Source organism: Protopterus annectens, chromosome 6.part0 (genome assembly GCF_019279795.1).
Source record: "Protopterus annectens isolate FY-2018-M chromosome 6.part0, PAN1.0, whole genome shotgun sequence".
In the NCBI taxonomy this organism is placed as follows: domain Eukaryota; kingdom Metazoa; phylum Chordata; order Ceratodontiformes; family Protopteridae; genus Protopterus; species Protopterus annectens.
This window is the reverse complement of record NC_056737.1, coordinates 1,196,724,453-1,196,748,942: the sequence shown is the minus strand read 5'-3', so window position 1 is coordinate 1,196,748,942 and position 24,490 is coordinate 1,196,724,453. Positions and strand designations below refer to the sequence as shown.

The following is a 24,490-nucleotide window of genomic DNA, read 5'->3' as shown; positions in this document are numbered from 1 at the left end:
TCTATCTGATGTAGGTCTAGGCTGTGGCTGGGCCAATCCATAACCATGAGTGTGTTCAGGTGGAGCCTTTCTTAGTTAGCTTTGGATGTATGCTTTGGGTCTTTGTCATGTTGAAGGCTGACACACCTCCCCATCCTCAGCATTCTTGCAGATGCCTCATGCATTTGTGCCAGACATGGGTGTTATTTGGAACTGTTCAGAATTCTCACCACCATGACTACAGGCCCAGTTCTGGCTTTGGAGCAGCATTTCCACTGCAGGTCACTGCCACCAGCGTGATTCACCATGGGGATGTTGGTGTTAAGATTAAGAGCGGTTTTGCTTGTGCACCACACATACCTTTTGGTATTGTGGCTGTGAGGTCAATCCATATTCTCATAACAACATAACACAGTTTTGTGCATGGTACATTGCATGGCCTTCATATGCCTGGGGTATTGGCAAACCACAACAGAACAATTCCATACTCACCAACTTCAGGCTGCTATCCCAAATGCAGACTGGAGGGACCTAAATAGCTGTGGAAGGAAAGTATTGCCAGCAGACTCACATGTAGCATTGGTGAATGGATGCAGCATGTCTGCACATTTACAGTACAACTCCCAATACTACATAATCTGCTGTTCTTCACCATAGATGTGCACTTCTGTGCATTAGAAAAACACATCCACAACTGCAATCTGACCTGACACATGCACGTACATACTCTACAAATACAAGTATGTGTGCTACACTAGTCTAGTAATCTCCACTGCAGCCTTACCTGCACACTCCTTATCCATTGTCTGGGTGCCACCCAGCTCCAGCATGTGGGGGTCTGTACCCTGATGTTGTACTGGGATAGGTGCCCCAAGGTTGCCAAGGAGCTCCTCAGTGGGTGTCAGTGGGGGCTGCATGGCTGGGCCCCAACCTATGCCTGTGTGGTCCCTGGCCACTGCAGCAGCACTTTGCCAGACATAGTGTATGAGGTCATTTATACGATGCCAGACCTGCTTATATGTATATGCATGGAGACCAACATCATTTACCCTGTGGACAAGGTCATCCCACAGGCAGGTCCTTTCCCACAGATGTCGCTGGCTCTGACCAAACATTATGCCATGGTTCTGTCGTATGGGTTCTATGATTATATTTGTCTCAGCCACTGAGAAAGTAGACCTTTGCTGATGTGACATTGCACCTGCAAGACATAAAAGGGAAGCACATCACAGGAACTCATACATTTAGCAACAGTATGTACAGAACCTGCACAGCTACATTAAATACCAGTAGCCACCACTCACAACCACAACATACCCCTGTAATCTATCAGCACTGGATCTGCTTGCATTGCACTGCTGGTTCTGATGTGTCATATTCCCCCCAATGAGGGCTAGTTAATTTCATAATCATCAACTCCTCATTCATGTCTGTGTAGAGGGATGATATTGGCCATCTTCCATGTGGATGGGGTGTGGATGGTGCCAAGGCTTGGTGTGATTACAGTGTGTAATGGAGCTGGGAGCACATGCCTGAGTTCATGTAGGATGTGGACAGGGATGTTATCAGGTCTCAGGAATACTTAGATACTTATGTTTGTTGTCCCTCAGCAGGCAATATGTACCTGCTCACTGGTGATGAGTGGATGGCTGTGGGTGCTGTGGATATTCACCTTTAGTGATGCTGAGCCAGGGGGTAATGTTTGCCCTAAACCTATCTGCAGCAGGTTGGCTACAGCTATGCTGTGCATGTATGTGGTCTGATTGACCACCATTATAGGGTGGGTTGGTTTGTTGCCTCTGAGACTGCAGACATATGTAAAGATTGCCTTGTGATTGGCCTTGGTGGATGTGTCCAATTTGTACTCATAGTTAGCCTTACCGTACTCCACCTGTGACTTACAGTATGCTTGATCAGACAAAGGCTGACTTTATGCCAAGTTGGTGCCAGCTCCTAATTTGCCCTGCACAACCAATAAAGGGACAAGATCTGTGGTTTGTGTATTGCTGCTGTCGAGCAAAGGGGATTGCTCTACTTTGCTGGAGGCAGGTTTTACAAGTAAGGTATTGTTGAGTCCATAGAGCTATGCTGGTGTTCATGTAGCTATTTGTAGTAGGCAGGCACACACACAGTCATAACACAGTTGAACACCTCTCCAATCTGAAACAGATAAACATACTTATTGTAGTACCCATGGCTGCCTATCGCTGTGTCAGGTCAATGCAACAACCACTAGCTGTAGAAATGTCACTCTGTTGGATGCACAGTAACTAAAGTTACATGCGTGTACAACATGCACAGTTTATTTAACTGACATTTTGCATCCCATGTCTGTTGTTATGAGGCGGCCAGCTACACCTACTCATACGGACATGTGCACAGGTAATACCTGATATACATTTCTGTTCTATATCAGTATGGTACACTGTATTCACACTCTTGCTACCCAGTCATCCCTCTTAACCCTTTAGACCAGGACATCTGTAGGACGCCACACATACATGGGAGGGCGATGGGACAAAATTAGTGACACTGTCTTAATATCACTGTAACACGTGACTCATTCAATAGCATGGTAGCCTTTGCATTGACAGACATACCCTGGAGGATGTCCAACACTCATATGGCAGGAAGAGAAGAGAAAGGTTAGGAATGTGGTAGTGAGGGTAACAATTTTAATGTTGGCAGTGTGACTGGTATAGGGACAGAGCTAGCTGATATGATGGCCAGAGGAAGGAGGATATATTGCGTGTGCAAGAGACCAGATGGAAGGGGAGTATGGCTAGGTATATCGGAGGCAGGTCACAATTGTGCTATTAGGGTGTGGATGGGAGGGGTAAGGGGGTAGGGGTTATCCTGATGGAAAAGTATGCCAAGGGTGTTTTTGGAGGATGACATGAGTGTCTGATAGAGTGATGTTTATGAATCTGGAAATTGATGGTGCAATGATGAATGTTGTTAGTGCATATGCTATGCAAGTTGTTTGTGCAATGGATGAGAAAGAGAAATGTGAAGTCAATTGTATGACGTGGTGATGACTGTACCCAAGGGTGAGAGAGTGGTGATTCCAGTAGATTTCAATGGCCATATTGGTGAAGGAAAGAGAGGGGATGAGGAGGGGATGGGTATGTATGGTGTTAAGCAAAGGAATGCAGACGGTGAGATGGTAGTGGATTTTGCAAAAATGATGGACATGGCTGTGGTGAGTACATACTATAACAAGATGGAGTAGCACAGGGTGTCATACAAGAGTGGAGGGAGATACACACAGGTGGATTATATCCAATGTAGGAGGGCCAGTTTGAAGGAGACTGGAGTCTGTAAAGTGGTGACAGGGAAAATTGTAATTAGGCAGCAGAAACTGTTGGTCTGTAAGATGACGTTGATGGTCAAGAAGGGGAGGAGTGTGAGGGTAGCACTAAGGATCAAATAGTGGGAACTGGAAAAGGGTGATTGTGAGGTGGAGTTCAGGGAAGAGTTAAGACAGACACTGTGTGGCAGTCACAATTTACCAAATATCTGGGGAAGTACAGCAGAGGTAGTAAGGGAGATGGCTAGAAAGGTGCTTGGTGTGACGTGGATGGAGGAAGGAGTACAAGGACATCTGGTGGTGGACTGAGGAAGTACAGGACAGTATACAGAGAAAGAGGTTGGGGATGAAGGAGTGAGATTGTCTGAGAGATGAGGAAAGTAGACAGGAGTATAAGGAGATGAGGTGCATGGCAAAGAGAGAGGTGGCAAAGGCTAAGAATGAGGCATATGAAGACTTGTATGACAGGTTGGACACTGAAGAGGGATGAAAGGACTCATATTGGTTGGCTAGACAGACGGGCTGAGCTAGGAAAGATGTACAGCAGATTAGGGTGATAAAGGAAAATTAGGGAAACATACTCACAAGCGAGAAGAGTGTGTTGAGCAGATGGACAGAGAACATTGAGAGGCTGATGAATGAAGAGAATGAGAGAGAGAAGGTTGGATGATGTGGGTATGGTGAAGCAGGAAGTGCAATGGCTTACCAAGGAGGAAGTAAGGATAGCTACGAAGAGGGTGAATACTGGAAAGCCTGTTCATCCACATAACATACCTGTGGTAGCATGGAGGTGTTTAGGGGAAATGTTTTCACCAGATTGTTTAATGATATATTGGAAAGTGAGAGGTTGCATGTGGAGTGGAGAAAATGTGTTTGTGTGCTGTTTTAAGAATAAGGTTGATGTACAGACCTGTAGTAACTACAAAGGTATAACATTAATCAGTCACAGCATGAAGTCATGGGAAAGAGTACTGGAAGCTAGGTTAAGCAGGGTGGTGATGAGTAGTGTTCAGCAGTATGTTTTCTCTGCTAGGTAAGAGCACTACAGATGCGATGTTTGCTCTAAGAGTGTTAATTGAGTTGTACAGAGAAGGTCAGGAGTTGCTGTGTGTCTTTCTGAATGTAGAGAAAGCATATGACAGGGTGCCTAGAGGGGAGTTGTGGTATTGTATGAGAAAGTCATGAGTGGCAGAGATATATGTAAGACTGGTACAGGATATGTACAAGGGTGGTGTGACAGTGGTGAGGTCTACGGCGGGAGTGATGGATGCATTTAAGGTGGAGGTGGGATGACATCAGGGATCAGCTGTGAGCTCCTTTTTATTTGCAATAGTGATGGACAGGTTGACAGACAAGATCATACAGGAGTCCCCCGTTGACTGTGATGTTTACAGATGACATTGTGATCTGTACTGAGAGTAGAGTACAGATTTAGGAGACCCTTTCAAGGTGGAGATATGCTCTAGAGAGGACAGGAATGAATGTCAGCAGGATTAAGAGAGAATATCTGTGTGTGAATGAGAGGGAGGGTAGTAGAATGTTGAGAATGCAGGAAGTAGAGTTGGCAAAGATGGATGAGTATTAATGATTAGGATCAACATTTCAGAGTAATGACGAGTGTGGAGGACAGGTGAAGAAGAGAGTACAGGCAAGATGGAGAGAGTGGAGAAGAGTGTCAGTATTGATTTGTGACAGACAAGTAAAAGTGAAAGGGAAGGTCTACAACAGGGTAGTGAGACCAGCTGTTATATGGGTTGGAGACAGTGTCATTGACAAAAAGGCAGGAGTCAGAGTTGGATGTGGCAGAGTTAGGATTTGCACTGGTTGTGATGAGGGTGGACAGGATTAGCGATGTGTATATGACAGGGTCAACCCATGTTGGACAGTTTTGAGACAAAGCCAGAGAGACAAGATTACATTAGTTTGGACATGTGCTGCAGAGGGATGCCGAGTATATTGGGAAAAGGATGGTAAGGATGAAGCTGCCAGGTAAGAGGAAAAGAAGAAGGCCTCAGATAATGTTCCATGATGTGGTGAGAGAGGGCATGCAGGTGGTTGGTGTGTCAGAGCAGGATGCAGAGGACAGGCAAAAAAACAACAGATGATCCACTGTGATGAGCCCTAATGGGAACAGCCAGAAGAAAAAGAAGATGTTGTGATGTCAGTTTTCACAGATTTGCCAATGATTTGCCAGACATAACACAAATGTATGAGTAAATGACTACAAATATGAGGTACACATATGCTCAATGTGCATAACACTGGACAGTTTAATGGTATGAGCTCTGTATATCACATGAAGTTCAACACACTAGTATGCAACAGTGCTTTACTGTGCAAATACCATGTATTAAGTCTCACATTTCTGAGACAACCAAGAATATCATAGTTGCATTCACAAGTAAGATATGGATATGTATGGTCTAGCATTGTCATCATCAGCATTGTTCAACACACACTGCAGTAGTAGTCATATGTGAGCCATCCTTTACTGGGGTGACTCGGGGGCCTGACCTATGATCTATGTCATTATATTTTAAATGCAACACATTTGTTTAGCGAATGGATAGCATAGGTCATATGTCACATGAAAGGTGGGTAATATATTTAAAAGCATTACTGTGGTCTCATCTCATATATTACAAGAACATGGCATGTTAACAGGGTTGTGTACACTTATTATATCCACTGTAAGCTTATAAGGTTGGTTCCTTTTGAAGAGGGCCAAGGAGACGCTCTGCTTGACATGTATGAGCAGTCTATTCCAGAGTATGGGGAGTTTCTGGGTCAGGAACCTTTCCCTCCAGCATGTTTTGTTCATTGTGATGACAAGGTTTAGATCCCTGGAACATGTGTCTCTGAGGGATTTATTTAAGTAGAGCATGTCCAACAGCTGAGCCTTTCCAGCTGTTGCAGATGTCTTGTGAGGTACATACCAAACTGGGCATTGTACTCTATAATGGGTCTAATGAGGGATGAGTACAGTGGGACAAAGACCTCCTTTTTTCTGGATGAAAAGCCCTTAGTGATGAGGTGTGCCACACAGAAGGATTTCCTGACTGTTGTGGCGATGTGGTTATCGAAGGTGAGACCACTGTTCACCTGTGTCCCTAAGTCTCTCATCACACTTTTGGTGTTTAGTTTACTGCCACCTATGTGGTAATTCATGGGTACATGTTTTTTCCCAAAGAGGAGAACTATACATTTCTTGGCATTAAGCTTGAGCCCATTGCTCTGGCACCAAGCATCTGTTTCTGTAAGGCTCTTTTTTAGAATATCCACATAATTTTGGGATTCAATAATGGCTCCCAGTTTGCAGTCATCTGCAAACTTTGTTAACCAGATACCCTTAGTGTTGGCCTGTACTTCAGAGACGTAGATGCCAAACAAGAGTGGTGCCAGGACTGAACCCTGAGGTACTCCACTTGTCACTTGTCTGGAGCTGGATTTGGAGTCGGCTACTTTTACAGTCTGGGCTCTGTCAGTAAGCCAATTGGCAACCCATTGAGTGACATAGGGATTTATGCCCATCTTAGTAAGTTTATCTATGATTCCGGAGTGGGGGGATGGTGTTGAAGGCCTTGGCAAGGTCTAGATAGGCTGTGTGGATCGCCTTACCTCGTCCACAGCTCTGGAAACTGATTCGAAGAAGTCAATCAGGTTCAGAAGACAGGATTGGCCCTTCACAAACCCAAACTGGGTGGGGTCCAGTATTTGAAGGTTGCCAATGTCTTTGTTTGTAAGTTTCATGATAATGCATTCCATACCCTTGCAGATCAGGCTTGTCAGACTGATGGGACGGTAGTTATTGGGATCCAAGTTGGATCCCCCCATGTGCAGTGGGATAACTGTGGATGTGGGCCACTCAGTGTGCACAAAGCCTGAGGTGAGGCTATGATTAAACATGACACTTAGCTGAGGTGCCAGTTAATTTTGTAGCTCATATAGTACACAGCCCTGGAAGTCATCTGGTCCCATGGATGCTGTATTCTTAGCTTTGGAGAGTGTGGTTTCTACCAGTGTGGCCGTGATTACCAGAATTTGGCAATCTTTTGGTATTGAGATGGGCCCTTTAGGGGATGTGAGGGGGGTGAAATTGGCACTAAATTGATCTGCCAGGATATTGGCAATATGCTTGGGATCAGTATATTTAATGCCATTCTGTTGTAGCTTAGAGTTGCCTTTGCAATCTGACAGAGTTCAGTGACCTTTGCTTGGAAGAGTGGCCAAATAATGCCAAGTCAAGATGTGCCATGCTGATAGACACCTTCACAAGAAGAATGAATGCTGTAAGTCACTTACATGGTGCTTCAACAAAGTATCATTTTAAGGGTGTGCACACTTATGCAACCACCATATTGCACATATTGCAGTCATTATATTTTAATATATATATATATATGTGTGTGTGTGTGTATAGTTTCTTGTTTTATATATATATATATATATATATATATATATATATATATATATATATATATATATGTGTGTGTGTGTGTGTGTGTGTGTGTGTGTGTGTGTGTGTGGGTGTGTGTGCGTGTGTGTATTTTATATGTATATCACTATTTATATTTTATATATATATATATATATATATATATATATATATATATATATATATATATATATATATATTGTTGTCCTTATATATGCATCTCCATACATATATACATGTGTATATGTATAAATACGAAACTTGACTGATTCTACAAAATCTTTTCCCTACTGTTAAATAAGCATATGTTGGAAAAAGCATCAGCCATCACTACAGCAGAAATGGTGTAGTAGTACACTGCTCTGATTGTGGTCTGCAGTGACGTGGGTTCAAGACCTAGCAGGGCTGATAATTTTGTTGCTCTTACTCCCCTTACCACTGCTTACTCAGACTTACACCAGCAATAATTCTTTAAAAGAAAAGAGAAAGGGATGATAGTAAAGTGGTGAAAAAGGGGCACGCAGAGGAAGAACAATATGAAAGATAGCTGCAGATGTGCAGGACTGGTGTACGGAAGGTCCATAGCTGTCCATTTCTTATACAGCAACAGCTGTGCAATTATACAGAATTTGGAGGTGAATTTGGACACTTAAACCACAGAGAGAGGAGTGAGGATAACATAAATGTGCTGTTAAACCTGCTAAGCATAGCTGAGCATTGCTAACCATTGCTCACAGTTCATTCTCATAATATACCACACTAATGAGTTCATTTAGTAAGTGTGTATGATTTCCATTACATGACATATCTGTATGTGCTTTCATTACAGTAGCAAGGGGTGTAACTATACTGTATGGTAAACATGCATACATGGGTGTTTTCACATGTTATATGCACTCACATCCATTTTACACCAGCTACAGTACCCTGGGTGACAAAAATAACTTACCACACATTTTAATATTTTTAACACTGCTTTCCCATGTAAATTTGGATTGCCTGTTGTATTACTTGAACCGTATAAGCCTGCATGCAAAGCTGGGTCTCTGACCACTACACTATCTTGGTTTGAGGATTTGAGCTGTATATTTTTATCACCTATTGGATATTAATATTATATTACTATATTAAATGGAGAGTATTGAGGTTTTCAGCCATATCACTGAAGACTGCTGTCATGACATAATGGCATACATTTCAGTTTCAGGTTTGTGTCCTTCTGAACATTAATGCTAATGCATAACCTGTTTTCTATCAACTTTCTGTCTGTCCTCTATGGAGATGGGATGACACCAGTGCTCAGGCTGTGCTTGACTAGACTGCAGAATTGGTCTAAGAGCCCATGCCTGTGTTCATGTTGGATGCACCCAGGAATGGTATCAGGCCTATGGAGACCTCTATGTGTTGCCTTTGAGAGGGCATTACAGACCTGCTTCCTGATCATTAGGGGAAGGGGGCAGGTGCTGTGCACCTATGGGAGATGGGGGGGTGATGTTTGCACTTCACCTGTCTGGAGCTGTTTGCCTATATCCATAACATATGTGTATGTGGTGTTACTGACCACTACTACAGAGCAGATATGTGTGTTTCCTCTGGAATTGCAGACAATCATCAGGAAGGCCTAGTGATTGCCCTTGGTGGATGTCTCCAGTTTGCACTCAAAGACAGCCTTATGGTACATCACCTGTGACCTTATTTGGTTGTGCAGAACAAGGTGACATGGCTTCCAATGAGGCACCTGTTCCTTCTTGGCCCATCCTGCAATTATTTCCACATATGATAGTAGTTTTGTATTGCTGCTGTCCATCACAGGTGCTCAACCTACCTTGAGGGGGTTGATGTTGTCCTGTCAGGTATTGATCAGGCCATAAAGCTATGTAGGTGCCCACATAGTATTGTGGTGTGGGCCTGGACACTGCTGCTAGTTGCAACATATGGAATGTCCTTCATGTGGGCCTTTCCCATTTTCCTTGCCTGTGTGGGGGACATTACAGAGGTGTGGGGGCTACTGCTTCACAGACAGTTGGTAAAAATACCTCACAGGACATGTGGAGACAGCCCAACAACATGGGAGACAAAGCTCCAGAACTGGGTACAGATTGTATGTCATTAGTGCTGTTATACACATGGAGTATTGCTAGATTGACAGGGTTTGTTTGGACATGCATTTACTGGGTGACTTGACATCTGACAGTGATATGCCTCTGACATACCTCTCAACTGGCCTACTGTCCACAGACTGGCCAGATGTTTGCCTGTTATGCTTGGTCTGTTCTTTGAACAATGTCTGTTTTTGTGGGGTTGGTAGGATAATGTGAGGATTGCAGTCAGTAACTGTTGACATCCATTGGTGTTCCAGACATCATATCCTTCATGGATGTTATGTTACAACAACACGTGTAACACCAGCTACTGTTTCAGTTTGTAACACCATTATGTGTGATATGTCCCTCTTTCCAGCCCCCTGTCCCACAAGTACATCAAGTGTTGTCCAGATGTTCTGCATTATGAGGTGCAGAGGTATGGTGTATCATTAATTACCAACTGCACTCCTGTTATCATGCCAATGACATGGCATACTCCTGGCCATGGTATGCAGTGGTGGCCAGGATTATTGTTCCACACCCTGGTAATTCTGTGGAAACCTCTACATATGACAGTTATGTATGTCTGGCCATTGTGAACAGACTGCCAAAATTGTGTAGCAGTGTTGTGTGTAGATGTTTGTTGGGCTGGGTAGGGAGAATAGCAGATGTAAGTGCCATACATCCTTTATCTATCTGACTCTGCATGCTGCTACGGCCGCTAGCAGTCTGTCAGATCTGTATGCTTGTAGGGGCTGACTATGCAATGTCCTGTAACACCTCAGGATTCCCAGTACACTGTGAATTGGGGCAGTATGTCAGTGTAGTGTGTGACTGGCAATCAGGATATGTTTGTTCAGACAGTCATTCTATTCTAAAGTTCATTTTGGGTACTGGTATGTTGCTGTGACTGTGGTGCAAATGTTTTTGGGTGGACATTTTTGCACCACTCTCTGCTTTTCACTACAGTTTCATCCCTGTAGTGCATGCTATATTTGAATATACATAGGTAATTGGCCAGAGGTGATGTGGGGGAGTCTCATGTTGGTCTTACTGTGCTTCATAAGGTGCTGGATGACATATTTGGCAGCTGTCATGGGATTTCCATTCTGTTATATCACTGTGGTCATACATCTACACTGTCCAGAGGCCTAGACACTGTCCAGATGTGTGGCTCATATGTTTGGTCTGTCCCCCAGACAGTTGTTGTCCTTGGCTAATCAGTAGGATACTCTGGGGAGTTAGGTCAGTAAATACTAACATCCATTGGTGTTACTGACTTCATATCCCTCAGAAAAGATATGTTACAACAAAGCTGGTAACACCAGCAACTGCCTTCATTTATAACAGCAATATGTCCAATATACCCCCGTGTTTGGACCTCTAACCCCCAATTATGTCAGACTTTGTCCAGATGTCATGCACTAAGAGGTTCAGAGGTATGTAGTATCATTATTTATTGCATTCATTCCTGCTACTATCCCTCCCAGTGATGTCATAGACCCCCAGACTTGTAACAAGGAAGTGGCCATAGATACGAGTCCTGTGCCTATACATTCTGTAAGAAACTGTACATTTGAGAGGTCTGTGTATGGCTGCCCATTGATAAAGACTGTCAGGATTGTGTAGCAGTGTAGTGTGTACATGTTATTTGGGTTGTGTAGGAAGGGGGTACATGTGAGTGTCATGGGCCCTTTCTATCTGCCTGTGCATGCTGCTCCAGTTTCTGGTTCCCTATCTCCTGTATATGTTTGTACATGCAGACCATGGCATGTCCTGTAACACCTCAGGATTCCCACTACATTGCAAATTGGGGCAGTATATGTAGGGGTAATGTGTGAATGGCAAATGGGATTTTGGTGCTCACACAGTCATTATACTGTAGCGTTCAGTTTGCTTATGGTATGTCACTGTAACTGTGGTGCAATTGTTTGGGGGTATGCAATTTCACACCAGTGTCAGTTTTCCACTAGTGTTACATCCCTGTAGTGCCTGTTATATTTGCTAATGCATGTGTGCAGCCCAAGAGATGGACTTGGGTAGTGTTATGTCAGTTTGATTGCACGGTAGCTCAGTGTAGTTTCCTTATGTTGTGTTATGTCCACATGTTCATAGGATGTCCAGTTGTCTTGCTGATATCTTTGTGTATTCCTGACACATCAGTGGGATGATGTGGGGATTGAGGTCACTAACTAATGAGGGGCAATTAAGTCATGGAATTGTGATATTTCAGTCGATATATGTTAGGACATACAGTGTTACTACATCAGCTTTCTCAGCTTATCTACTCACGTATTTTTGGATATGTCCCTATTCTAAGCCTTTGTCTCCCCACTTTGTCAGGATTGGCCTGGATTCTTTGCACTAAGGGGTTCTGAGCATACCTCTCCACTGCCAGGATTTTCACAGAATGTCCGGATGTTTGGCCCATACTTTTGTTCAGTTCCACAATTTATTTGTATTTGTCTGGTAAATCACAGTGATGATCCAAGAATTTATGTCAGTAAATAATGGCATAACATTTCAGTTTCCGTCCTCATATCCTTCAGTAATTGTCTGCTGAAACATACCCTGTTGCTGTAACAAATGTCTTCATTTGTAACAGCAATATTTGAAATATGTCTGTATATGTGGCCTTTTCTCCCCTTTTTAGTACTTTGTACAGGTGTCTTGCACTAACAGGTTGAGAGGGATGGTTCTGAAGTATAACTACACTGCATGTTATATACATATACATACATATATATGTATATGGTTCCCCTTTAGAATCTCAAATTGCTGAAAGCTCGAAATTCATAAGCTCTAGCCCAGAATCTTGAGTTTTCAGCAACTCGAAATTCTAAAGCAGACGTAAAAGACATTCAAAAATGTCTTTACAATGTTTTTGCAGGGGGGCAATCCCCCCTGCACCCCAACACACCCCCCTACTTAAATATACCAACTCTGAGATCACGCTACAATGGGGATGAGGGAAATCTCCTGTTCCGCGCTGTATACAGAAGCGCATAATGGGAGAATTTCTGTTCCTCCGCTATAGTGCGGTTATGGAGCTGATATATTTAAGCAGGGAGAGTGCAGGGGGACTCGGCTCCCTGCATACATGTAAGTAAACTTCCTTTTTTTTTTTGATTGTCTCCCCTTCACAATTTTGAGTTGCTAAAACTCGAGATTCTGGGCTCGAGCTTATGAATTTCGAGCTTTCAGTAACTCGAGCTTGTGAAGGGGAACCATGTATGTGTATATATATATATATATATATATATATATATATATATATATATATATATATATATATATATATATATATATATATATATATATATATATATATATATATATATATATATATATATATATATATATATATATATATACATATATTTATATATATATATATATATATATATATATATATATATATATATATATATGGGTCTACTGTTGGTCGAGTTCCATTTGGTCAAAAAATGGAATATAGCCCCTGCCTCACTGCAGTGTGACCCTGGAGAATATAAAGTTAGGGGAGGTGTGGTGGCATAGGACCCCACATTTTGCAACTATTTTTTACTGACGTTATATGTTTCAATGTATTTTAATGGATACACATGTATAAAATAGTGCATACACTGCAATTAGGTGGGGGCTACACCAACATCCCCCAATGTGGGGGGCTGTGCCCCCATCTCCCTAACTTTATATTGTCACTCCAGGGTCACATTGCAGTGGAGAAGGGGCTATATTCCATTTTCGACCAAATGGAATTCGACCAAATGGGTTTTCAGTGAAATGCATTTTCGGTGAAGTGAACTGCCTGAAATCATTTTCAACCAAATGCAATTTGACCGCATATAGTAGACCCATGTATAGTAGACCCATATATATATATATATATATATATATATATATATATATATATATATATATATATATATTTTTTTTTCTTTTATATTTTTATATAGGTATATCTATATTATGACTCTACTTGTTCATATCTATGTTTCATCAGACATATATTTTATATATATATATATATATATATATATATATATATATATATATGTGTGTGTGTGTGTGTGTGTGTGTGTGTGTGTGTGTGTGTGTGTGTGTGTGTGTCTATATTCCTCTATTACATGATATGTTTGAAAAAGCAACATTAGTTCCTACAACTCAGATGATGTAGTGATACATTCCTCCGACTATAGAGTTCATGGTTATGGGTTTGACACTTGGGACTGCAGTTTTTTTTTTTCATTAATGTTAAATGACCAGAATGCATAATATGTTTGTTAAAGTATTACACATTTTCACAGCTCATATGGTGTAGTGGTATTTTTCTGTGCTTGCAGAGGACATCATCCCAGTTTCATGACTTGGCAGGGCTGATTATTTTGTTGTTGGGCAGAACAAGGTCTGATGAATACAGAGTGATTAAGGCACATTTAAGCACATTATACTTATAATTTTATATTATAAAATAATATTTATATACACATTATAATTTTACGTTTACCTTCCATGACATCTCCCTATGTGCTTTCATTAAATTATATTTTTGTGTGACTATACTGTATGGGGCACTTGTGTTTATATGGGGGTTTCACATCTTTTCTACACTGATATCTCACTTTGAACTGCTACACTACCCTGGTTGACAAAAAAAGTTGCAACATAATTTAAGTTTACTAAAATAATTTTAACACTACATTCACATAGGAGAATATGTTGTCTCTCTTGGAACTTGAACAGTGAATGCCTGCCGGCAAAGCCATAACTCTAACCACTACACTAACCTAGCTTGGAAATTTCACTTGTCTATTTGCATTTAGGTCCTATGGGATGTTTAAGCTATGCTAAGTGGACGGCCATAAAGTGCACGCCCACTTAGCTAAACATTCCTTAGGCTAGTGAAAAAAAGTATATATTATTATATTATTAGGTTATATGCGTGTGTATTGGGGTGTTCTGACAACTACTTGAGACTGCAATCGTGAAATACCGGCATTGATGGCTTTCATGCTTCTATCCTTCAGAGAGTCCTGCTAATACATATCTTGTTATCTATCAACTTTCTAAGTGTGTGAGAGCAATTTTTCAGGCGTGTCCCTGATGTAGTATTTATTCGCCCCATCATTTGTGCCTTTGTTAACATGCACTGCTGTGAGGGGATACTGGCATACATTTGCTTTCAGACTTCCACCCTTCCATAATTCATGGTAATGCATGATGTGTTCTCTATCAATTTTCTATATTTGTGGGGTTATATTTGTGCTTTTTCACTTTTGGGGGATTTATCCCCCATTATGTGTGCATTTGCACACATTTCCTGCTTTAGCAGGTTACATAAGTGTTGTATGGCACTTTAGTAATGCAGGAGGTATGTCACAGAACCTGCACATACCCCCTGCATTGCTTTCTTGTTGATCATTTTTACATTTCAGTGTCCACGGAAAAAAACATACTGGCATAATAATAATAGAGCAAAGCTCTAATATTACGCCAGTCCAGCTTAGAAAGTGCCATATGGCACCTTCTGAGTGCAGCGGGCATGTTTAGTGTCTGTGCACTACTTGGACACACCTTCTGCACTTGTTCATGGTTCGTGTCCATGTAGATTAAACAGCAACATGCCTTCATCAATATGCAAGGTTTACTGCTGTTCAAAATGGACACAAACCACTTCGTGCAAGAATAGTCTTATTCTTGCACAGAGTTTCTTTAATCTGGGGGCTGGTGTGTGTGTGTGTGTGTGTGTGTGTGTGTGTGTGTGTGTGTGTGTGTGTGTGTGTGTGTGTGTGTGTGTGTGTTTATGAGATGCTAAACCAAGGCCTCATCTTCTTGAGTTGGTGATACCTCAGATGGATGTACAAGATTCAACAGCATCTATCAAAAAGAGTAGGGGTGTTTTATTAACATTTACATTCATTTTATGTCATGTTTAAAATGAATCCATTATTTGCACACTCCTTTTTTTTACATTCATACTTAACATTATTTACATGTTATCATGACAAAAAGACAAGTTATCAACATGAAAGAACTTAACTAATCTGTTCTATTTCTTTCATTATTTTTTTTTATATTTACTTTCTATCCCCCAACTCTTTCTTCCGCAGGCATCTTATTTCAGCTAATAAATCATCCTCTTCCATTTTTATATCATATAACAGATTCCTACATCTTTTATTCCTCAGCACACATAATGTCACAAGCAGTACTTTATCCTATTTATCTGTATCACATTTCTTTACTATATCATACTCCCATATAATATTATATTCATATGTATACATTTAAATCCTTCCTATCTATATTAATTTTTAAACTTTTCCCAAAATTCTTTTAGCAATCCAAGAAACAATGTTTTATTGTTTTTTCTTTATTACAGCCAACACATTTTCTGTCAGAGTCCTTTTCATTGGTAAGTTGTATAATAAAATTCTTCCCCAAAAAATCATCTGTTTCATAAAAACTTTCAAAACTTTTTCTTCTGTCTTTTATTGCCTTTTTTATCTCCTTTTAATTCCTTTCACAGGTACACAATTTTTTTTCTAAAATCACATTATAGAATTATTTTCTTCTCCCGTTAACTTCACCTGCTTTTAACTTCCATTATTTCATTTTTAACATGTTCTTTTTCTTCCATCCTGTTCCTTTTTTCTTTTCTTGTCCTTGTTTTTTTTTTTTAAATACATCTTATATTTTTCATATAACATCTTATCTTCTATTTCCTTTTGTCTTTCTTTTACCTTTCTCATTACCCAAAATAAATGCATAAATGCTAAGTGCACTGCTGGATTGTTTTACATTTAAACCACCTTAATTTTTATTATAAATTATTCGTCTTCTCACAGAGTTCAGCCTTGAGCCTCAAATGAAGCTAAAAAAACTTCTAATAACGCCTTTTCATTTAAGTATGAAACACATATATTCACCTTAAAAATGCTATTTTTCCTAATACATACAGTATGTATTCAGCTGGTCTATATCACTTATTCAAATGTTTAATTCATTGCACCTTTATTCCTTGACCCCTATATATCAAACATCATTTCAATGATCAACAAAATCTTTCCCAGGGTAAAGAATCAATTGGTCAATGGCACACTGGAACACAAATCACACAACGTCAAACACACCCAAGTCAGGAGCTTCACCAACCACACCCCCTAATGTGGGGGACACCCCCTAACTATATATAGCAACTCCTCAATCACACAATGGTGGGGAAAAGCCTAAAGTTGTGGTGTTGGCCAAGTGCTTCCTTAACCTGGGAAAGAGTTTGTCAATCGTTGAAATGTTGTTCGATATATAGTGGTCAATGAATAAAAGTTCGATGAATTAAACTTTTGATTAAGTGACATATACCTGTATCCACATATATGTCTTTTTTAAAAGGATAAGTAAATGTTTACTCCAAGCTAAAAATCTTTATTTGTTCCAGCATCGCTCTCCATTGACTTATTATACTTTCATACTCACCAAATGTCACTCCCAAGAACTTTACTTACTTACTTTCTTGTGAAATATATTACATTTATTTATTTTTATCTCACCAAATCCTTTACACTTCATTTTGTTTAACTGTAGGCCAGCTTTTTAAACAGCTATTCAATTATTAGTACAACCTCACTTCTCCATACCTTGTTTTTGTTGTGTAACTCAAATATCTGCATATGTCATATGTATTGGTAATGTAATATTTCTTTCCATCTCACATCTTGCCTCTCTTATTTCATACATGTATGCCTGTACTATTGTATTCATTACTAGTACCAATAAGCACATACTCATTGGGCATCTCTATTTTATTCATCCCTTAATACTTATTTTTCCATCTATCTATTTATCATAACTTGTACCCATGCATTTTCATAACATTTCTTTATTAATATTTTTCTCCTAAGCCATATATCTGTAAAATCTGCCTCATTGCTGCATGGCTCACCTTATCAAATGCTTTACTATGTCACATCCTATCAGTTTTATTTCTTTACTTTCTTTCAGTATTATCTCAACTACTTATTTCACTATAATTAACATTTCTTTCACCGCGTTTCCTTTTATACCATACACTTCCTCTTCTACATCATCATCCAATACATTCACCATCCTTTCTTGTAATATTTTCATAAATATTTTATAGAAAGTATTCCTTAGGGTAATGGGCTCTCCAATTTTTTATATCTTTTCCTTCATCCTTTATCCATATACATTTTGTCACGCCAACACACATGCCTTCTTCCATTATACCTTCCTCAATTTATTTTTTTAATTATCTTTCACCTTTATTAATTTCTTTATAATGCTCATAACTTATACCATGTGTTCCTGGCACTGATTCATTCTTACCTTCTTGTATCACCCTTTCTATTTCTTCTATCATTATAGCATTTTCTTTAACTCTTATCATTTCTTCCTCCTTTTTAATTTCTACAGTTAACTTCATCTCTTTTCAGTCCTTTATTTCACTGCAGTCCCCTATTTCAGCCCATATTGCTCTATGATCTGAAAATTCTCCCATCTATACCCCAGTTATTTCTTTCATGTCTTAAGAATACATTATATAACCATTGTTAGTCTTAAAAATCCCCCTTTATATGTCAAATCTCTATTCTTTCCTACTTTTAAATCCCCACATTTTATTAACTCCTTTAATATCTTAATACTGCTTTCTCTTCTCTCCTACCATCACCATCACTATTGACATATTTACTAATACAAATTTATTGATTTATTTTTCAAAATACTGCTTTTTTTTCTTTTTCACAATTCACAATTAATCTCGTACAGTTTTGTCTCATTCTCATATCACATATCACCACCCTTCCTGGTACTACTGTTGTTACATCTAAAGTTCTCATTTCTTCATTTGTATAAGAATTTCTATTCCAGAACATGTTTAATTTCCTACCAACCAAACAATTCACCCTCAAAAAACTGCCTGTTTCCTTTCATTTCCCCTTTTCTTCTTTGTTACATCTAGTATCTAGCAAGCAAAAACATCCATGTTTTATATTTGACAGCATTCCACCACCAGCAAACATCTTACATAATTTCTAAGTTATATTCCCATTTAACTCTAAAATAACTACACCATCTTTTCATTTTTTGTAAGTCTTTAGATCATATTTTTCCTCTTGCTAAGTCTCTCACCAATTAATTTTTCATCTTGTTTTTATTTTTCTCCTGTCTCAATTTCTCCCTCTTTTTCTTCTTTTCTTTCTAAAATTGAAAATCTGTTCTCTTCCTGTGTATTAATATCCTGACTTTGAAGTGTTATTTCTTACCTCATCATTGTTTTTCCTCTCTTCAATATCCCCCTCCCAGTACCACATTCTTTTTCAACATCTGTAATAATATTTTCTACTGTTTTTCTTTCTCCTGAGCTTTCCTCTTCATCTGCTCTTTCTTTTTCTAATATGGGATATTCAAATCAGAACTTTTGAAATTCTTTACATTTTCTACAAAAGGGCTTACATTTTTTTTTTGCTGTGTGCCCCCTCTGTCTGCATTGGTCATACCACTGTTTGTTACACTCTTGTACCAAGTGATTTTCATCCCGACAGAAATAACTTGTTTTTGGTTGACCACAGTACCTAACAAATTCTCTCTTACCATGCACAATTATTGTGTTAGAAAAAAAAAAACAGCTTCGACTCATGCTTATATGAAGACCTATATTGCATATTTATTCTCTTTTTTAATTGCATTTCCAAGCTCTGAAATAAATAGTCTTTTTGTGGTTCTATTGAATTTCTTTTTTTTTCAGTCTCAGCCATAATTTTCTTCCAGCAAGTTAAATCTTTCAGGTGTCACGTCACAAACATTTTTCAGCTCCCAAATACATTAATGCTATCGTGTCACTGTTGCTAAATCCTAATGGTAAAATAAAACTATCCATGATATCTTACTTGTTCACACTGGCATCGTGTTTACTTTTTATTCTTATCACTGGTTATGTTCTCCGTGGTTATTGAGAAACTGCAACTGTTTGTTCTCTCTCTCCATTCCTTCTTCCATCCTTCTTTGCTTTGCTGCATCTCCATAACTTTTTCTTTCTTGTAACAAAAAAACTGTTGCAGAGGTAAACCCTGAAAACTGGTTACCCCGCCAGCTGAAAATACAGCTGTTGTTTTCCCTTCACAATCAGTTGTTTGTGCTTCTAGTCTCTCAGCTTGTTCTTCTTGTTATACTCTCTTCAGCATGTCACTCCATCTAGTTTCTTCTCATTCCTTTGGCTTTGCCTCATTCTCCAGTCCTCCATTTTTCAACTCTGTAACAGCCAATTCATCTTCTCCTTCCTTCGCTAAGTTTTCACTTGCTCCTGTTTCCAGCTCTGCTGCACTCTCCTCCATCATGGGATTCCTGGAACTGCAGTAGCATCCCTCTAGTGCCACCTAGCAGCTGCAAAGAGTATTTCATATCCTCTCCTCCAAAGAATAGGGGAAGTTCCCAATACACTGTTCAAATGTCCCCTAGCAATGTCAGTACCACCTAGGGTCTCCCCTGAAAAGATACTACTGGCCTATTGGAACTAGCCCAGTCAAAAATGGATAAATAAAATAAAATAAATTGAGATTACTGCCCTTGGAGAAAGTGTGGCACGACAGGTACACTGCTGTGCTACAATACTCCACTGTCACATGTTGGCTGCCCACTTATCTTATTCTGCTGCTGCTGTAGTGTAATGGTTAATGCTAAAACTGTTATACGTGGCATAGTTATCTGTTACCCAACAAGGAGATGCTGATGAATGCTGCGAATAGTCTGTGTTATGTTCTAATAAAGAGTTCGCACTGTCTCAGTGATATTGAAGACAAGAACCTTTCTGTATGAAAGGAATGTCATCCTAGATAATATCAAGGAACTTGTGTTCAAGTCTGAGACAAGAGACCAGTGAGCCAAAATTCCCTGCACTATTATTTTGGTTATACAACATGCAGCCAGTTAGATATCCCTTTTCTTGTAAATTACATCAACATGCATTTAATAATACTGGATAGAATCTAAGGGGTCTAAATAAAGTGATGATAAATCAGCAAGCAAAGGAAAGCAGTATTGCTGGAATTGAATTAATCCTCAAGTCTTAGTGAGTACCTTCATGGGGTGGACCCTGTTTTTCACAATATCTCACCAAAACAATACTGATATATAGACTGTATTTATATAGCATATATCATTGACAGAAGTAGATTAAAAATTAAAAAAAGAAAGCTGATTGCATAAGACCCAGGATTAAAAAATTGCTCAATCCTGGTAGGCACAGTGGTGCCATGAATGGAAAATATGACAGTGTAGAACCCTCAAAATATGGTAACATTTCTAGAATGGTACCAAGCCAGGCTCAGGGGGGAGGATGACATCCCTTTTGTAGAAGGAAGTAGTAGTCCACAAAAATCACACAAATGAGCCATGAAGTTGATAGAGTAACTAGTGAGGAGAATCAGTCCATCCTCTTTTGTTTTTGGTTTACTTTTGTTCAGTTGTTGGTTGAACCAATTATCTACACCACATTCTTGTTCTTTTGTGTCATTAACTAGAGATGAGGAATGCAAATGTTACTGAAAATGGAATACACATTCTGAGTTTTGTGCTGGCAAAGAATGTATCTCTACAAGCTGCCATGAAGAAAGTGTGCAGATTTATCATCTTCACTGATTACTGTCAGCATCAGTGGGATAGTTACTAGGTCTAGGTAGCTTCTCATCACAAAATGTGTCATCCTGTGGGATAGTCACCAGGTCTAGGTAGCTTCTCATCACAAAATGTGTCATCCTGTGGGATAGTCACCAGGTCTAGGTGGCTTCTCATCACAAAATGTGTCATCCTGTGGGATAGTCACAAGGTCTAGGTGGCTTCTCATTACAAAATGTGCCAGCCTGTGGGATAGTCACCAGGTCTAGGTGGCTTCTCCTCACAAAATGTGACAGCCTGTGGGTCAGCCAGCAGAGCAAAATGGTTTCATATCACATAATGTGCCAGTCTGCCAGACAGTCACCAGAGGTAGGTGGTTCCATATCACAGAATGTGTCAGTCTGTGGGACAGTCACCAGAGTTATGTGGCTCCCTACAGCAGGAAGTACCAGTCTTCAGCTTAGTTATCTTACCCATTAGCTGCTCTTCAACACTCATTTCTCTGATCTTTCAAGTAACATTCCTGAACCCAACCAAAGTCACAGCTTTCAGTCACAAGCTATGGATTCAGTTTACCTGCAGAAGCCCATCTTTTAATTTCCTTACAGAGGCCACTGGACTCTCTCCAGTGATACCACAGTTCTGGAACTTGCTTTCAGATTCCATTAGCTGTATTATACAGGCAAGATTACTTCAGTCTACATGAATATTATATATGTTGTATCAGTGTAATTGCAGTCTTGACTAGGCCTGCATTTCTTCCATTCTTAGGGATTTTTCACATTACTTACTACTTTTTTATCATTATGTTTTCTAGTGTTTCATTGCAATTAATTATGACATTAATACACTTATACTGATTTGTAATATGACATAGGAATATCAGTGCATTTAATAAATATCTATTTAGTTTTCTGCAGAAAGTTTCTTTTCATGTGTGCAGTTTATCTAGTCCATGTTCTACTGGTCCATACCTCACAACTGTCCTGATTTTTGCAGAATGTCCAGATTTTTCCTGATATTTTTGGTGTATTCCTCATAAACTGTATGCTTTTTTGGCAAATCACTGAGTCACTAAACAATGAAAGACATCTGAGTTTCAAACTTCATATCCATCAGAAAATACATGTTAACACAAAACATGTTATCTTGTTAATTTCTAACTTTGTAAGAGGAATATTTGAAATCTGTCCCTGTTCTTCTGCCTTTGTCCCTCATTATTTTAAGGCTTTGATCAGATTTCTTGTGCTAAGAGGTTGAGAGTTATGTATTGGCCCAAGAAAGCATATGTATGAAAAAAAACATAACTAGCTTTCCTTCTCTGTAAATCACTGCAATATTAAAGTGAATATCTCATTTACTGTCAAAAACTTCACCCCAAGCCACAGGGTTGTGACTCTGGCCACACTATCTTTTTGCCTGTCAAGATGGACAAATCCCACATTCACAGATAAATCACACCTGAGAAAGTCTGGTTTCAGAACTAATGCTATGCTTACAGGTAAGATCAATTATATCTGCCTTGTACTTTTCTCCGCTCACATCAAAGATATATAGCCTTCCCTAGCAGTGAAGTTTAACACTGCCTGTCTCAAAAGATACATCTGACCCCATCATTTATTTTGTGGGAGTGCTGACCCCACATAGCAGTACCATTTATTTCCTGGGCTTCATGGAACCTCTGTACCACAAAGTGATAAATCATGGAATCATTATAGAATATCCAGACTATAAGACTCTGTACCAAAGAACCATTAAACAGCTTCTACATTGTAAGGCTATAGATCATGGGACCTTTTCAGTGTGAACCTATTAATTATATAGTTTTACTCTAAAAGGCTACAGATTAGGGAACTGATAAGGAATCTTTGTATAGAAAGGCTATAGAAGATGGAGTTTTTTTATGGAGTATTTATACTGTAAACCTGTCAAAAAAGGGACCATTACAAAGCCTTTTTTGCTCCCACTAGTCTGAAAAACTATATATCAGGAGACAACTATGGGAATCTTACTTTAAATGTATAGATCACCAAAATGTTATCCCACATTATCTCTGTAAGTTTACAGATCTTGGAACTAAATCCAACCTCTGTAGAATTATGAATCTTGTAAATTACCCTCTGTAAGACTAAAGATCACAGAATCACACAATAGTAAATACATTTCTTGTTTTCTGTCATTAGCATGGAAACTTCAGAAGGTATTTAATTAATTGTAAGTGAGACACAGTCATACCAATGTACAATTGTAACACCCGGAATGATTTGTCGGTCAGGAGATTATTATTTTTAACTGTATTAACTATGTAATAAATAACAAACCTGCTACTGGAGTTGGATACCAGAATATTCTTTCAAAGTCATCCAGTCTTGTCCAGGTCCGACCTAAATTCCTAATTTTCTTCATGGTTTCTAAAGAGGCACTTTACAAGAAGAAAAAGAAGACAAAAGAAATAGGACGTTATTAAATATTTAGTTTCATACAAATGTGCATGTACGCACTTCTATATAAATATAAATGTTACATATCAAAAAAGAACAAATATCTGAAAAAGATAAGAACATGAAGAACTGAGCACTTTCTTGGCTGTTGCAGTACTACAGTATTTCTTAGAACTAGGAGTACTTTATTTTTCTTTACTCTTGACATTCATATAACTAAAGGTGTATCTTAAATACTTCTTAAATTATTTAACCTGTTTCTGCCACTACCTCAGTTGCTGGATTACCCCTAAAAGGCTGTTCTGAGCATGGCTTATTGAAAAAATATATCTCCTAACAGTCTGTAAACCACCAGATTCAAGACAGCAAGTGAATGCTGTTACTGATGCTAATTTAAATCCTACCTAACTCAGAAACTGCAAAGGATAACTTACAGAATCCAGCCCCCCCTCCCAATTGAAGCATGCACAGACTGAATTGCAGGTGCAGCTACCCCCTCATTTTATTGTAATAACTTGACATAGTGAGTCAAGTCATTCCACCATAAAAGACTTGGTCAGCGGGCAAAGTAGCCACATTTGGACAAATGTTCATTTGAAAGTTTCAG

At 39.3% G+C, this 24,490-nt stretch overlaps 1 protein-coding gene across 1 annotated transcript in view; it reads right to left on the bottom strand.

The window, feature by feature from the left end:
- LOC122804754 (polyunsaturated fatty acid lipoxygenase ALOX8-like) overlaps positions 1-23,870 on the bottom strand; it is a 730,466-nt gene extending 706,596 nt beyond the window's left edge. Inside the window, exon 1 of the mRNA XM_044074818.1 lies at positions 23,764-23,870. Coding sequence (XP_043930753.1) covers positions 23,764-23,848 — 85 coding nt within the window. The 5' untranslated portion in view covers positions 23,849-23,870. The remainder of the gene's footprint in view (positions 1-23,763) is intronic.
- Positions 23,871-24,490: the final 620 nt, after the last annotated feature.